The sequence below is a fragment of the Micrasema longulum genome, unplaced genomic scaffold, assembly GCF_059751315.1.
Source record: "Micrasema longulum isolate JH-2025_06_02 unplaced genomic scaffold, ASM5975131v1 h1tg000469l, whole genome shotgun sequence".
Classification (NCBI taxonomy): domain Eukaryota; kingdom Metazoa; phylum Arthropoda; class Insecta; order Trichoptera; family Brachycentridae; genus Micrasema; species Micrasema longulum.
The window spans coordinates 396651-412576 of record NW_028277667.1 but is presented as its reverse complement, the minus strand read 5'-3'; the positions used below and the strand labels follow the sequence as shown (position 1 = coordinate 412576).

General features: G+C 34.8%; 1 protein-coding gene across 1 annotated transcript in view; it reads right to left on the bottom strand.

Annotated features, from left to right (window-relative positions):
• Nucleotides 1–15926, bottom strand: part of Cftr (CF transmembrane conductance regulator) — a 91029-nt gene that overhangs the window by 30692 nt on the left and 44411 nt on the right. Inside the window, exon 3 of the mRNA XM_088226802.1 lies at nucleotides 6877–7081. Coding sequence (XP_088082928.1) covers nucleotides 6877–7081 — 205 coding nt within the window. The remainder of the gene's footprint in view (nucleotides 1–6876; nucleotides 7082–15926) is intronic.

Below are 15926 nucleotides of genomic sequence, written 5' to 3'. Positions count from 1 at the left end.
AATCTCTTCACAACAATAAAGGTTTCAGCTCTTTAACTTCACTAAAATCAACAAATAGAAGAATTGAAGAAATATGGATGTTCAAATATAGGCAAAATGGTGAATGTTACACAGTGTGTAAAGTGGCCACTTAAACCAGCCAATGACAGGTCATAAGCCCTGTAAATGCCTAGACTTCCATATTCCCTTATTTAAGGTATTCTCCATCCCTGTTGTAATTTGTTAATTTCAAAATACTGTTTTTTGATGCCGAATCAACTTTTTATTTAACTTAATGTAATTTTACAACATGAGGTTATAACGGGGCTTTAAATGGCCATAAACAGATGCTGGTTCTGGGTAATGATATGGAGTCATTTGATACAGAATAACTGGAAACCACAGTAATTAATAAAATATTAATTGGAGCATAAAATGGAAGTAATGTGACGATACTCGAGATAATTGTATGAGTATTCATGCAAAACTGACATAAAGCACAAATAATCATCAATTAATGTATTCATTTATTTGGATGTGATTGAAAATGCTTCTCAGTAGAAATTACACATTTCTAATGGCTAATACGAAGAATTAAGAATAGTCCAGAAGGAGCGTAGAATCATATTTGAATACATCCGACTGTGTCCAATAATTTCCCCACTATGCCCTACATCGCCGCGCGCATTCGTGAGGTCGCAGCGTAATGTTTCTTGATGTTAATTAATTTCTTGTTGTTTGTTAATTTCTATAAAATTTTATTGTGCACGCGGAAATATTGATTGGCACAACAGAGTAGATAAGGTCGTTTAATAAGAGTAATTGAATTAATGAACTTTAAACTTAAAATATAAAACAAATTTTATTTGACATGAAACGGATATTTTTATATCATGTTAGATAATATTTGATGTTTTGAAGATAATGTCGGTCAAATGTCCACCTCATAGTTGTTTAATCCGAGATCCAATTTTCATTAATTCTCTCATTAGATGAGCAAAGTAGGGTAAAAAAAATTTGCTACCCTGGCAACACTAACGAAATTTCCATTTTGTTTCTTCGACAATCTGACAAATGGAAAAATAATTCAATTTTTGAGTAATGCATTTGTTATACACACATCCATTTGCTAATTACACATGAAATGTGATTGCATTCTGTTTCTTTAAGATCCTAGCGGTATTTTTACATTTTAAAAGGACACAACACGGCATAGTTGAATTCAAATCAGGAGTTGCGTACTGAGCGACGTTTACAAAGAAAATAATGGGTCAAAACGTAAACCTACTTATTTATGAGTCGCCTTCTGTTTGATGTGCGTATGCGGTTTCTGGACTATTCTCAATTCTATGACTAATACTATTTTTTCTGTTCAGATGGCATCTTCGCATTCATCAACAAATACCCTAATAACATCAGAGATTTATTAAATTATGTATGAGGCCACGAGTAACGAAACAAAATTGGATATAAATAAAACGGCAAAAAATCAATTGTATAATAATTATAGAAAGACATTTGGGCCTTGAGGAGCACACACAGTACCAAAGTTCAAAATAATAAGACAAAAGATGTCAATAAATACATCATAAAGTGACTATATAATTAGATGTTTTAGCAATTGACTATGCCTCTCATGAATATGGTAAAAATATAATGTTAGAGTTGATTTTAATGCAATAATTGCCAGAAATTTATGAGTAACAGTTTTGAAAATATTTCGTATTTTTTTTTCATATGTACGTTGTACGTAGTGTCCTAGAGTTTGGTTCGCCGATTTGGAATCCTCAATATAGTACTTACAAAAATCGTATTGAACATATTCAGTGTATTAGACGATTAGATTTCAAAAATAATGTTTCATTTTCAAGTAGGACTGAGTCCGCTAATTTTCACAAGGTTCAAAATCTCGCAACTCGGCGAACCATGTTGGATATGAGCTTTCTCTACAAAATTGTTAATAACCTAATTGATAGCCCGGAAATTGTTAGAGGCATTTCACATCGAGTCCCTGTCCGTAGCACTCGTCAATCTGTACTCTTCGACATTCCTAACTCAATGACTAATTATTTGAAATATAGCACTCTTCGAAGAATACAGATTACCTAAAATGACAGTTTTAGTGACATCGACATATTACATTGTAAATACCATATTTTTATCAGATCTGTTAAAGACATTTTAAATTTATCTCCTGCTTGACTTTGACCTTTTAATTTGACTTTTCGTTTTATCTTTCAATTTGAACTTTTTAATTTTAATTCTTAATTTTAACTTTTAATTTAAACTTTTAACTTTAATTTTAATTTAATCTTTTAATTTTAATTTTAACGTTTACTTTTGATTTTAATTTTAACTTTTGATTTCTATATAATGACTTATCCCTTTTATGTACTTTTTAGTTAATATTCATATTTTGACTTTTTAGAATTCAATTATTTTTCCCCTCTCCTCCTGCATTCATAATAAATCAGTGTAAATATGTAATTGGTCATACTTTTTTAATTGTTCTTTTGTTCCTTGTATTTATATAAAGACTATGATTTCCTTAATAAATAAATAAATAATAAAAAATAACCGATGTAATTATTTTGTCAAAAAAGACTCTTATTCAATTGACCGTCATGAATTAATAAACATAAACAAACAATCCATCACGCCGTTTCCCCGTAATGGTAGACAGATAGGATAGAACGCCATATCACTCTGTCTTTGCATACATATCTCGCTTCCTCTAAATTCACACATCTTATCATGCACGCACGCCGATTATTCCGACTTTTGACATGTTCATCTTTAAGTATTTGTTGGATTTGGTCATGCCATATCTTTCTCGGTCTTCCTCTATTTCCGCATCCGTCAACATTCGCATTGTAAATATTTTTAGCCGTCCTTTCGCTGTCCATTCGCTCAAGTCCAAACCAAATCCAAGATTTGAATAAACCCGTAGCATGTGATAACAAAATAAATTGTTTTAATTCAATTACAAATTTAAAAGCTTTGATTAAATTTATTTATCTATAGAATCACTATGTTAAGCGCCCTTAAGGTATTATATTACGAAAATGGCGCTATATAAGTTATCTATTATAATAATAATAGCGCTGACCTCCTTCCTTGATTTTGTCGATAGTGCTTATCTCAGCCTTACATAATGTACGGATCTCAACATTTGTACATCTATCGTACAAAGTTTTACCACACATTCGCCCGAGAGATCGCATTTCGACAGCATTCGCCTACTTTCATCCCTGTTTTTCCAAGTCCATGCTTCGCTCCCATACATCAGGGCCGAGACTAGGACTCCATTGTGAACTGGTAATTTTGCCTCTGGCGACAAACATTTATTTGGCAAGGTTAATTTAAGTGCACCGTTCACTCTGTTCCCGGCACTCACCCTCCTTTCGATATCTTTCTCTGTCATTCCATCCCTAATAAATATACTTCCCAGATACACAAATCCCTCTTCCTGTTAAAGTTTAACCCCATTCACAGTGATTACACATTTAGTTATACCTTCATTTCTTTCAAGGGTTTGATTTTTATCATATACATGACTGCAAGTTGACGAAATGAAATCTTCATTTATTAGTACTACTTTTCCCCTGTCATCTGAAGAACTATTGGAAAAAAAACTGAAGAGTTTGATAAGTTATTTAATTCTGTTTTTTTCCCTAACACTTTTCTTGAGGATTGCGGTCGTGATAAATTTATCAATACCACCAATAATCATTTTTCGGTCGTTGCTCTCTAAGAAAAGACCGTTCACTAGTAGGACAGCGGCACGAAATGTCAAGACGAATTGTGAAATGTTCTTCCGGTGCACGACGTGTATTGGGCCTGCCACACACTCGACAAGTGGCATGGGAAGTAGCGAGGAAAGGAGGCAGACGTTACTCGTCATGCTCCTCGTCGTGCCCACCTCTCCCAATTTTGTCGGTTTTTGAGCGCGAGTCAAAGGACCGGCAATATGAGCGCGAGTGGTCGGCCACATAACCCCGCGGTCGCAGTACGCGTGTGGTACGCATCGAGCGCTCACACAAGACACACGCGTCATTTTTGAATGATGTATATTCCTTTGTATGACATTTATATAACATTCAACTACCGAAATGTTCAAAGAGTTGAATGTTTTAAGAGTGGAGGCTATCTACGGAACGTGTTGTATGCTCCAGGTGCATAAGGAGAGTCTCCCATCGGACCGTATTACGGGAAGGTTAATAACAGGATGCCTCGCTCTACAGAGAATTAAAACTACCACGGCCAAACATCGTTATATGTACTTAGATAGGACGGAGCTTTTCAATAATTTACCACAAAATCTACGTCAAGAAATAAATTACGGAAAATTTAAGGATAAATTTAAAAAAAGCTTCCTGACACAATTGACATTCTGAAAATAAAGATGTATGTGTAATATGTGCCTGTGTACATCAATTTGTAAATTTTGTGTTTTTATTTATTTTTTATTAGTGTTAAGATTTCTCAATTTTTATAATTGTTTAATTTTTAATTTGTTGTATTATTTTGTTTTGCATTTTTTGTTTCTTTTTTATGATATTTTGTAAACTTGCCAAACACAAGAGCCGGACTGTTTTTTGGCAAGTTCCATGAGCACCAATTCACCATGGATTATTGGGTAGTAATTATTATTCCACAAACAAAACAACAAATAAAACATCACGGTGGGGTAGGCAGAGAGGACGTAACGTCAATATTAATACGCCTCTGCGCATAGACCTCACTTTATCCAATCAATCATTCCATGGTGAATTATTTTATGTATTAATTTCTTTGCTTATTTGTTTATATTCTTAATGACTGGGTTTTCCGGTGAAACGGACCTCTTTAGATAAGAGTTATTAGATTATATTAAACTTAATTTAAAAAAATAGTGTTCATTGCTAAAATACATCAATATTTTCATAATTACCGCATCGGGTATTCTTTATAGCGGGGAAAACACACGAGATAATTATTTTGTTTTATCAATAAGAATTTCAACCTTCTCCTTACGACTAAGCGCATCTTAATAAAATAATTCACTTAATAACACATTAATGGGGTATTTAGCCATTAACTGTAGCTCAATTACAAATAACTATCGACGTGCTAAGCATTTGAGCGATCCCAATGAACATTAAAAAGGTTTCGGGTTCGATTCCCGGTGAGGACACAAATATTTCAATGTGATTTTCCTCAAGCCTGGGTGTTCTGTGATGTAATTTACCACTATAATTGGGCCTCCTTGCCTGTTGTGGTGCAAAAAAAAATGGGATGGATCGATCTTGTACGGAAAAAAAATGAAATTATCAAAACGGCCCTATGCGGAAAAGATGTTCTATAGTATATAGAATAAGGGAAAAATAATATAAAAAATATTTTTAAGGGTAAGGTTAGCCGCGAGTGGGTTGAATTTTAGATTTTTATTTAAAAAAGCCATGTTTTGGTAAGATGATTTTGGATACTAAATTGATGTTCTTTTGCAATATAAAGATACATAAATTATAATCATTAATTAAATAATACATTACAATTGCTTTGATAACCAACCCTTTTCCCTCATCCTCTCGAATCAGTCCGTAAAACTGCATCAAACTGAGCGAGCGGCCGTCAGAATAGCATGCGCGACTCCTGTTTCCGATAAATAAATTACTATTATTTTGTATGAATTATAAACTTGAACTAGTTCAAAAATAGATATCGAACCATCCTAATGAACATGCTTAAGTTATCGCAGTCATAAGTCAACGCTCGTGTCGGTTTGTTTTTTGTTTTCCTCGTAAATAAATACAGTTCATTGGCGAAAAATCGGCGTTTACTTTAAAAAATAATACAATACATTGCATTTGCAAAATAGTAATAAATATCTAATACCAACAAGTGAAAATTAAATTACAATTACTATGGCGACTGCTTTTCTTGACATTTGGCTCGCCAACCGCCAGCTAAATGCAATAAATAGCGTGATAAATAATAAATAATTTAAAAAAAAAAAAATCACATTTTTAATTTTTGTGTTCTCACCGGGAATCGAACCCGGAACCTTCCGTGCGTGAGTCAAGCGTCTTGACCACCACACCACGGAGGCCCCCCATTGTGATTGAGCTGCTGGCGTTATTCAATATAGCCCATTTTTAACGGCAATAGCTTTCACCAAGTAATCCTCAGGTCTGACTGATGGTCCACTGGGAATGCAGCTACTTTTGCGATTTAAATCAGGTGTAGCCAACCGGTCGATTGTAGCCATTAGGACTGTGGATCGCGACAAGGCAAAAAGGTTACAAAAAAGCAGAGTTTCAAGATTTTTTAGCTATATAGTTCATTTAACAGATGATCAAAATACGCTACATTTGGTGTTACAATGCAGTGCCTTATACAATACTGGGTGTAGGAAAGGGAATGATAATGACGAGTCATTTGTATGCATAACAGAACTGATTTTTTAACATAAAAAACTATTTTTATACAAAACGAGATTTTAATTCATTCAATTAAAAGGCAACAGTTTTACATGTTAAGCGTAGTTACAAGTGCTGAAATAAGTACAGTATGTACGCACCGTACTGTAAATGAATGTCACCGTTTGCTGAACATCTCGGTCGAAGACGTTTGACTGTCATCATCCGCCTGACAGTGGTCACACACGGGCCATCCACTTCAACGCAGTTTCAAGGCCGGCAAATGCTTCACTAGCTGATGGTCCCGTGTCTGCTTCGACATTAATGCCATCTTCTTCCTCGACACTTTCAATGAGTTCGCGGCGGGAAGGACAATAGCGCGCGTAGACAGAATCATTGTTTTTTTTCCTTCTGAAATTCCGAAAGCGATTCGGACAGTCGGAGTTCTACTGTATGCATATTACAGGCAGTGATTTCACATGCCGTAAACACTCACCTTCCTGTAGATGAGGGAGCAGCACGCCACTCGCAGTCGCATCCCGATGCGCATCTCCCCGAGCCCGCAGTGGTGTATCAGCAACATGGACAGCAGCGCCACCACGTTAGTGGACACGCCGTGCAAGTACCCCTCCTCTGCGCTCTGCTCGCTCTCGGGGTTGAAGTAGGCGATCAGGTACGCCAGCACAAAAGGCTGGAGGTTTCTGAAATAATCCAAAAAATGTATCTATAGCGAAGGCGGTTTCACTGTATAGGCATATGTGCGGTACACTACTGAGTAAAAATATAAATAAACAATAGGAGAAACATCTTCATTTTCTCTGTCGTTCCTCAGTTTTGAGGGTCGTGATCATTGATAGTCTCACCAGCCATTCCATTGACAAAGCGTCTCCACCCTTCACGGCTCTGCGCCCTCTCCACAGCTCCATATAGGGCAGTGGCGAACGGTGATTTTATTTACAGGTAAGCTATAAAAAAAATCATTTATTTGTGCCTACATAGTAACCAAAAAGAGACTGGTGAAGGCCTTGGTTTTCTCAGTGTTCATGTACGGTGTGGAGTGTTGGACACAGAGGAAATCTGAAAAGAAAAAATCGAAGCTTTCGAAATGTGGTGCTGGCGGCGAATGCTGCGGATTCCGTAGACGGCCAGACGTACGAATGCGTCTATTCTTCAGGAACTGGACATAGGAGAAAGACTAACATCCATGTGCGAGAAAAGAATCTTTTAAAGTTCTTTGGGCATATTTCCAGGGGAACTCTGATAGTTTGGAGAAAACTATTCTCCTGGGAAGTGTCGAAGGAACAAGGTCGCGTGGACGTCAACCGACAAGATGGAGCGGCACAGTCACTGAATTATCAGAATCATCACTGACTAATGACTAATGCCTATAGAAGAGCACAAGACCGTTCCAGATGGAGGAAGACTGTTCACAGATGACCCATGCCTGGAGTCAAGCGTAATCACCATCCTCAGACATGAGGCACGAATTGAAGAGAGAGTAGGTACATAATATAATATAAGTTATATATACTAAAATTGCTATTTTTCTGTGGTTCTGTATGATACAACAACTCTCATCTATGAAATCAACTCAAACGACGTAACTTCGTGATATATTATATTGTATGACTATATTGTCCATTGATTTAACAGATAACTTATATAAAAGTTTATAATTCAGTCAGTATTGGGTATTCTCATAAAGATTGAAATGTCAACTGGCCGATTTGTTCTAGAAATGAATAATACCAAAAACGACCGCGTCGAGCGCCACATGTGTTGCGAGTCATATGTCAAAAGTATCATCTCAAAGAATAATAGTAATCTGCAAGTTAACTCTAGGAGAAAAATCCCGCTACTGGGTTTAATATATTCAAAATATAGTACACTTATTTGTATGAAGAAATAAGCTGGAGTAATCAGCTAGTTCCTTGGCTCATTGCTAGCGCTAGGCGCGCTTTATTAATATTTTTATTTATATTTGGAGAAACATACGAATGGTGGCAATGATTTATAAGAAATAGTAGTTATTTTTTTGTTTTTCTGTAAACAAAGTCACCGTAAAACATTATTATGGATAGTCAAATATAATGGTAAGCTGCGCATAATCGCTACTATACACGATTTGCCCCAGATATAGGGTCGCCCGTGATGTTGTTTTCACATGGTCGATCCATCGAGCTGCAGCTCTGCCTCTGCCTCTGCTTCTTCGTCCTGGCACACTGCCCGTGATTATAATTTACTCCAGATTTTCTGGGTCACGTCTAGCCATGCGTCCGAAGAACTGCTTACGTTTGCAGCATATGACCGATAGGCGAACTTTTACGTTGAGTTTCTCCAGTATGGAGACATTTGTTCTTCTGGCTGTCCATGGTATTCTCAGCGTTCGACGCAAACACCCCATCTCAAAGGCATCTATTCTCTCCTGCTCACGTGATTTGATCGTCTACGTTTCTGCGCCATGTAATAATATTGGGAACAGAAGCGTACGCACTATGAGCATTTTAGTTTTCTTCGAGATGCCCCGATCTTGCCAAATTTTAATGAGTCGAGTCATAGCATTTAAACATCACATACTACGAATACCGATAAAAATTAATGATGGGAATAATCGAGATATTTAGATAGTCGAAATACAAGCATTCGAGACATGCAAATAATCGAATTAAAAAATCAAATCAATCGATTTTTTTACCGTGAAAAATAAGAAAACGGCCAAAAAAAAAAACGTTGGTAACTGTTGGGTGGGGGGATAAAAATACATCTGTAATAACAAAGTACTTCAAATAAAACATGTTTTATTACGCACGGTAAAAATTAGAACAATAAATTGTAAATTTCTTGAAAATGCATGAAAGAAAGTTCGCCAAAATCAACCAATAATATAGCGTTGTGATAGTTATATGTCAGCCTCGTGGTTTAATGGTCAGCGCGTTTGCCTACCATGCAAGAGGTCTTTGACATGGTTGATTTGAAATATTTATTTATAAGGGTTTTTTCACACTAAAATATTTCATAGTCCCTGGCCTGGTATCTGAGGCGTAAGACTAATCATCTGACCTTCGTGTAACACAAAATGATCAAAATACGCTGCGATTGGTTTACCAATACAGTGCCCTATGCACCATTAGGTGTGGAAAGGGAATGATGATGACGATGATAGTTATCCTATTTTCGGGAAACAAACTAACAGACGTGAACTTAATACGTCACACGCAGAGTAATTTCAAAATAAAATCTAAATTAAAATCATAGTGCTGATGATACGGCACACAAAAATGTTAAAAGTTGTGAATGTTTACCCACATGACAGAATTCATATCTCGATTGTCTCGAAATGTCAAGTCCGAAATCATATTTCGATTGTCTCGAAATCTCAAGTCCGAAATCACATTTCGATTGTCTCGAAATGGCAAGATCGAAATCTTATTTCGATTGTCTCGAAATGTCAAGATCGAAATCATATTTCGATTCTCTCGAAATGTCAAGATCGAAATCATATTTCGATTCTCTCGAAATGTCAAGATCGAAATCATATTTCGATTCCCTCGAAATGTCAAGATCGAAATCATATTTCGATTGTCTCGAAATCTCAAGTCCGAATTCACATCTCGATTGTCTCGGAAAACCATTTCGAATGAATTCACTCGAGATATCTCGATTATTTATCCGATTAGTACGAGTGAAATTGATTAGTTGTAAGCATTTCGAAATGTCTCGATCTTTTTAATAATCGAATATTTCGATTATTTTAATTCGATTCATCCCACCATTAATAAAAATGTAAGAAATAGATTTGAAAAATTAATTTTATTTTCGGGGTTCGGGGTCCGGTAAAAAAAAAATTAGTAGCATAAAAAATATTTTTAAATGTTTAATTTTGAATTCTTGCAAAAACGGTCATTCCATTGGCAACGCCCCCAATAGTCAAGATGCGTGTTTATTTGTTCCTGACCATTCAAATTTGTTTAGAACATTGTCACGAATCTTGACGTCACAACTATCAAGGCCAAACATGTCGCGTTTTTGTAGTGACGTATTTTTAAAAAAAAAATCTAATTTATATATGAAAACATTTCCCCACAATATCCATATTGATTTCGAAAATACAATTAATTATTCTTAATCCATTTAATGTATTTTTATTGGTATTCGTTGTATGTGATATTTCCCTATTCTTCAATTTGATCATCGATTTCGAGGAAAAAAATCCCGGAGTTTTGAAACTTGGCATGATTGTTTGTTGGTTTCTACTGCATAACATACTAAAAGCCCCCGAGGTTGGGTGGTCCATAACGGTGGGGGGGGGGGAGGGTTAAAGGATGCTTTTCAAAAACATCTCCGAAACTATCAGTTCCGGCGAAAAATATTGTAAGTTAACTTTTAAAAATCCAGCATAAAACTCTCAAAAAAAAAATGTGTGTATGTGAGAGGGTGCGTGCGTGTGTAAATACGTACGTACGTATGCATGTATGTATGTATGTATGTATGTATGCTGTACATCTGTGAATAGTGTGTTTTGTTTTTTATATATATTACTTTTTATATGATAATTATTCTTGTTATTATGTAGGCATTGTTTAATCATAAGCCGGTGTTGGTTTCATGAAATTAAATTACACAATAAGTCTATCTGTTTTCTAGTTTTTGGTGATGACAAATTTAACTATTTGTGTTGCTCTGTAAAACAAAGATTTATTTTCATTTTCATATTCAGAAATAAAACACTAATTACATTTTCATAAAGTTATAAACATTGCCCGTAAAACAAAGAAACGACATTTAAAGTTTATTTGTCGATCTTTCTTTAATAACCAAACTATATTATTTTTCTAATATTTTCACCACTTAATTGACAGCCGCCATCACTAATCTTCTCTCGCTGGCGCCACCTATTGACTTAAGCTAGGGTTTCCTAGGACAGCGGTGCCCGTATCTTAACGGCCGTAGTGAACGGTGATGCGGTGGACAGCCGTCCTAACAGTGACTAGAGAGTGGTTTCCTGGGAAAACGGTTTTCATAACATTTATTTACACTGTTTCCCTAGGAAACCACACTCTAGTCACCGTTACGACGGCTGTCCACCGCATCACCGTTCACTACGGCCGTTAAGATACGGGCACCGCTGTCCTAGGAAACCCTAGCTTTAGCCAAGTCAACACACGATCACATTTGAAAAGCGCGCCATAATTCAAACATAAAGGAATCCTAGACATTATTTCTATAGTTCTTAAAATATAGCTTGATTAGAATTACAGTTGACAAATAAATTTCATTAGTGATGGGAAATTACTGATCACTGATCAAATCGATTTTATCCGTTATTTCATGCAATCATGAAACTCTGTTTCCCAAAATTGTTATAAAAAAACGCAAAAACAAGCCTATTATAGTGTGTTTAACACAATTATTCACCAAAAAATGAGACATTTATACTTTTTTCATGAACAACATCAAATGAATTATTTTTTTATTCGATCAATTTGTCCCATCTCTAACGTTTTTGCAAAATGATGTAACCTTGTAAGAACGTCGTCAATAATTAGGTTTATTTTAGTTTTCTTTTAGTTTTAAAGCTGATTTTATATACATTAATGTTGATTTATGTTTCAAGCATTGTATCAAAAAAATAAATTAACACGCCAGATACAAATGATTTTTCGTGTGTAATATAAAAGTATAAAAAACTAAAAAATAAGTATAAAAAACTCATATGACGTTACTACAAAGTTATGTCGTCACTTTTTCTGACAACTGTCATTCTAATCATGTTACATGTTAAGGACTACAGGTAGGTATTTCTTTCCACATATTAGAAAAAAAAGATACTTAGAATTCTTTGAAATAGACAGATCTTCCTGCTTTTTGTAGATCTCTTCGCGTTGATGCATTGCGGGGTGTAGAAGGATTGGGTTGACTTATTTAGCGAAGTTTTATGTAAAACGTACTCTTTCAATATACTGTATTCCACTATTTTGCTGTCCTTCTTTTGAAAATGGTTTTTGCGAGGAATTCAGTACTATGACGAAAAGTAATTTCGCCTGAGTTCGATAGGGATCATGTTAGGATCTGTGTTAGGATTTTGCCGGTAGTGTCTTGATGATTTGACGTTCCTCTGTGATTTGTTATAGATACGTATTGTTTTTCTTCTGCTGATTGAGTGCATGTTGTAAAGGGCAAATTATTCTAATGTTTCCTATATGTATTTGGGTTTCGTGTCGTTTGATTGATTTGTTTGTATTACTACGTTCTTCTTCCTTTCCGATGCGGGATCTGGAGCGCGCGGCCGCGATCTCAATTTGGAACTAACACTGTATTCCTCCACTGTAATACTGGGAAATTAGAAAAAGGTGATTGTGCTGACCATGTGTATTTGATTGATCACAAACTGACAATACTGCAGTGAGGGGTACAATGAAAGTTTTTAAAGTTTATTTGTTTTGTTATTTTCGCGGTTTGATTGTAAAGAAATATTAAATTTTCGCTTCATTAGTTTAAAATAAAAAAAATTGATATTGATATGCGAAACTGAAGAAAGACTCAAGTCTTTATGAACAGTTTCGGGAAAGGGGTGGATGCTTTCATTGTCCTTCTTTTGTCATTTAAAAGTATTAACAAATTAAAATGTACATATTATGCAAACATTTATCTAATTTATTTCACATTATCGCCTAGTTCTGAATGTCATGAACAGTGTTATCGGTTAGAATGAACATTGATCATCAAATAACAAACGTTACTTTAATAGATTATAATGTAAACAAGGAGAATATTTAAAACAGATCCTTGTGAGTTATGCGGGTTTCCTAATGGTCGTTCTAATTTATGAATACATTCTGAAGACATTCCCAGTACAAATTGCATCATTTATCTCGGAATGAAACGTAATGTACATAAATTACTATTTATTCTTATGATAACATCACAAAATTTTATTATTAATATTTTATCTTGTCCTATTTTACCACTACAATGTTTATATTTTTTATTATTTTATAATAGACTAGCGGACCCGGCAGACGTTGTCCTGCCAGAACATTGGCTTGCCTTGCCTGCCCTTGGAAAAAGACTTTTCATTTATAAGCAGGTACCTAGGTACTTGTTTATGATTGAATTCCAAAACTAAAACTAATTAATTTTCAAATATATAATTATTTTTGCAAATGTAAAACTCGGCTCTTTTTGCCAACAGGGGTGCACTTTATTCATGAATGCGATTTTCCAAAATGTATTGAATGTCATTTAATATTATTTTAGTATAACCAAAAATCCATTAAAAATAAATAAATGGGAACAAATTATAAGGAATTTAAGGAAAGAATCTGATTGAGACCCACAAAAAACAAACAAACTCAACATCCTTCCATTTTTTTTGTATGTGCATTCTCGTCGAATGCAACCCTGGGTACGTATTCTGGTGGGAAGTTAAAATTTATCTTCAATTTTATCTACAAAGTAAAATTAAGTTTTCTGTATGAAAAATAGAATATGTTTGTAATTTTTTTTTTCTAAACATGTTCAATTACCGGTTTCCGACAAAGACACTTGAATATTTATACAAATATACACACTTTCATACATAAATATAGATATTAGTTTATACCGTCTCAGTATATACCGATGAAGATAGCCGTTCAGAATCGCGGCCCTGGTTCAGCTAACGCAAAATCTCGAAAAATAATAATTTTCGATAAACTATATACTAAGTGACATTCGACATTGAGATCGCAGCGCCACCTTCCGGGTCCTAAATCTCAACCGTAATCTAAACCACCCGTCAAACACACACAAAAAAAAATCAAAATCGGTCCAGCCGTTTAGATGAAGTTCAGTGACATACACGCAAACAGAAGAATTATATATTATAATACCAGCGGACCCGACAGACGCTGTCCTGCCAGACCGTTGGCTTGCCTGCTATTAGCTTGGAAAAAGACTTTTCATTTATAAGCAGGTACCTAGGTACTTGTTTATGATTGAATTCCAAAACTAAAACTAATTAATTTTTAAATATGTAATTATTTTTGCTAATGTCAAACTCGGCTCGTCTCACCAACAAGGGTGCACTTTATTCATGAATGCGATTTTCAAAAATTTATTGAATGTCATTTAATATTATTTTAGTATTACCAAAATTAGATTAATCATATTATTAGTTTTTACTTCAACGATAAATAATTGAAGCAATAGGGTATTTTTAGGTTTTTTGTTTTTTTTTGTTTTTGAATAAGCAAAAAATTACGATGATAGCGGTATTAATTTTTTTTTTCGTGCGACGTCGGATAAATTTTCTAGAAAGGTTTAAAATAACCAATTTTGAATTACCCAAAAACGAGACGATTCGCGCCTTATAGGATAAACAGCACGTATGACGTTTTGGCGCCAAACTTGTACGCAATGTCTATTAGAAGCGCAGTCAGCAGTCATAACGCGTGACGTCAAAGTGACGTGATGCCAGCTGCGGGCCGTTTTGAATGTTCTCATTTTTAAACCCGAAAATTAGAAATGAAAACTTGTTTTTAATACATTGATAGTTATATCATTAGAATCGTAAAAATCCCCTCTAAATATAAATTATATTTTTTACGGTTTTCCCGACTTGTGAGAATACCCTATTGCCTATAAATATTCAATTTTTTCAATTTAAAATATCTGATTTTTGCATGTTTACTACACAACACCGCAACGCGCGGATGTTTATGACACAGTAAGAGAAGGATAAAAAAAAACTTAATCTACAGAGAAAGTACTTAAGTTCATTTCAGATTAAATGAACCAACTATCATAATGGTCAAACATTCAAAGTTTTAACTCTACGAGTTTTTGCCTTTTTTCTAAACTGTTTTAACATTTTTAATCAACATTTTTATTTTACAAATTTACGGACTATGCCCAATTTAAACAAATCATATAACAAAAAACAATAATAATACAGTAACAAATAATAGAAGAAATACAACAAAGAAAAGCATGTTAATACATTTTTTTTATTGGAATTTTTTTCACATAAGCATTCAGTGAAAATAATTCAATTAGATGAATCTCACCAGCATAAATAAAGGTTTCAGCTCTTTAACTTCACAAACATCAACAGATGGAAGAATTGAAGGAATATAGATGTTCAAATATAGGCAGAATGGTAAATGTTACACAGTGTGTAGCCGAGTAGAGCCATTTATTATTGATGAACAACATGGGTTCAGGAAAGGCCGCTCGGTTGAAACCAATCTAATGGTTTTTACAAACTACGTCACGGAAGCTCTGGATGCAGGACATCAGGTAGACTGTTCATATAATGACTTCGCCAAGGCCTTTGATACTGTCGACCATGATGTCTTATTAAATAAGCTGTATGAGATCGGTTTCTCGGATGGTATGTTAAAATTAATGGCGAGCTACCTCCAAAACAGAAACCAATACGTCTCCTACGGTCTATTCGCGTCAGAGTGTTTCCATACTTTCTCGGGTGTCCCGCAAGGCTCTAACCTGGGTCTATTGTTGTTCTCAATTTTCATTAATAATATTAAAAATGTAATTTTGAACTCG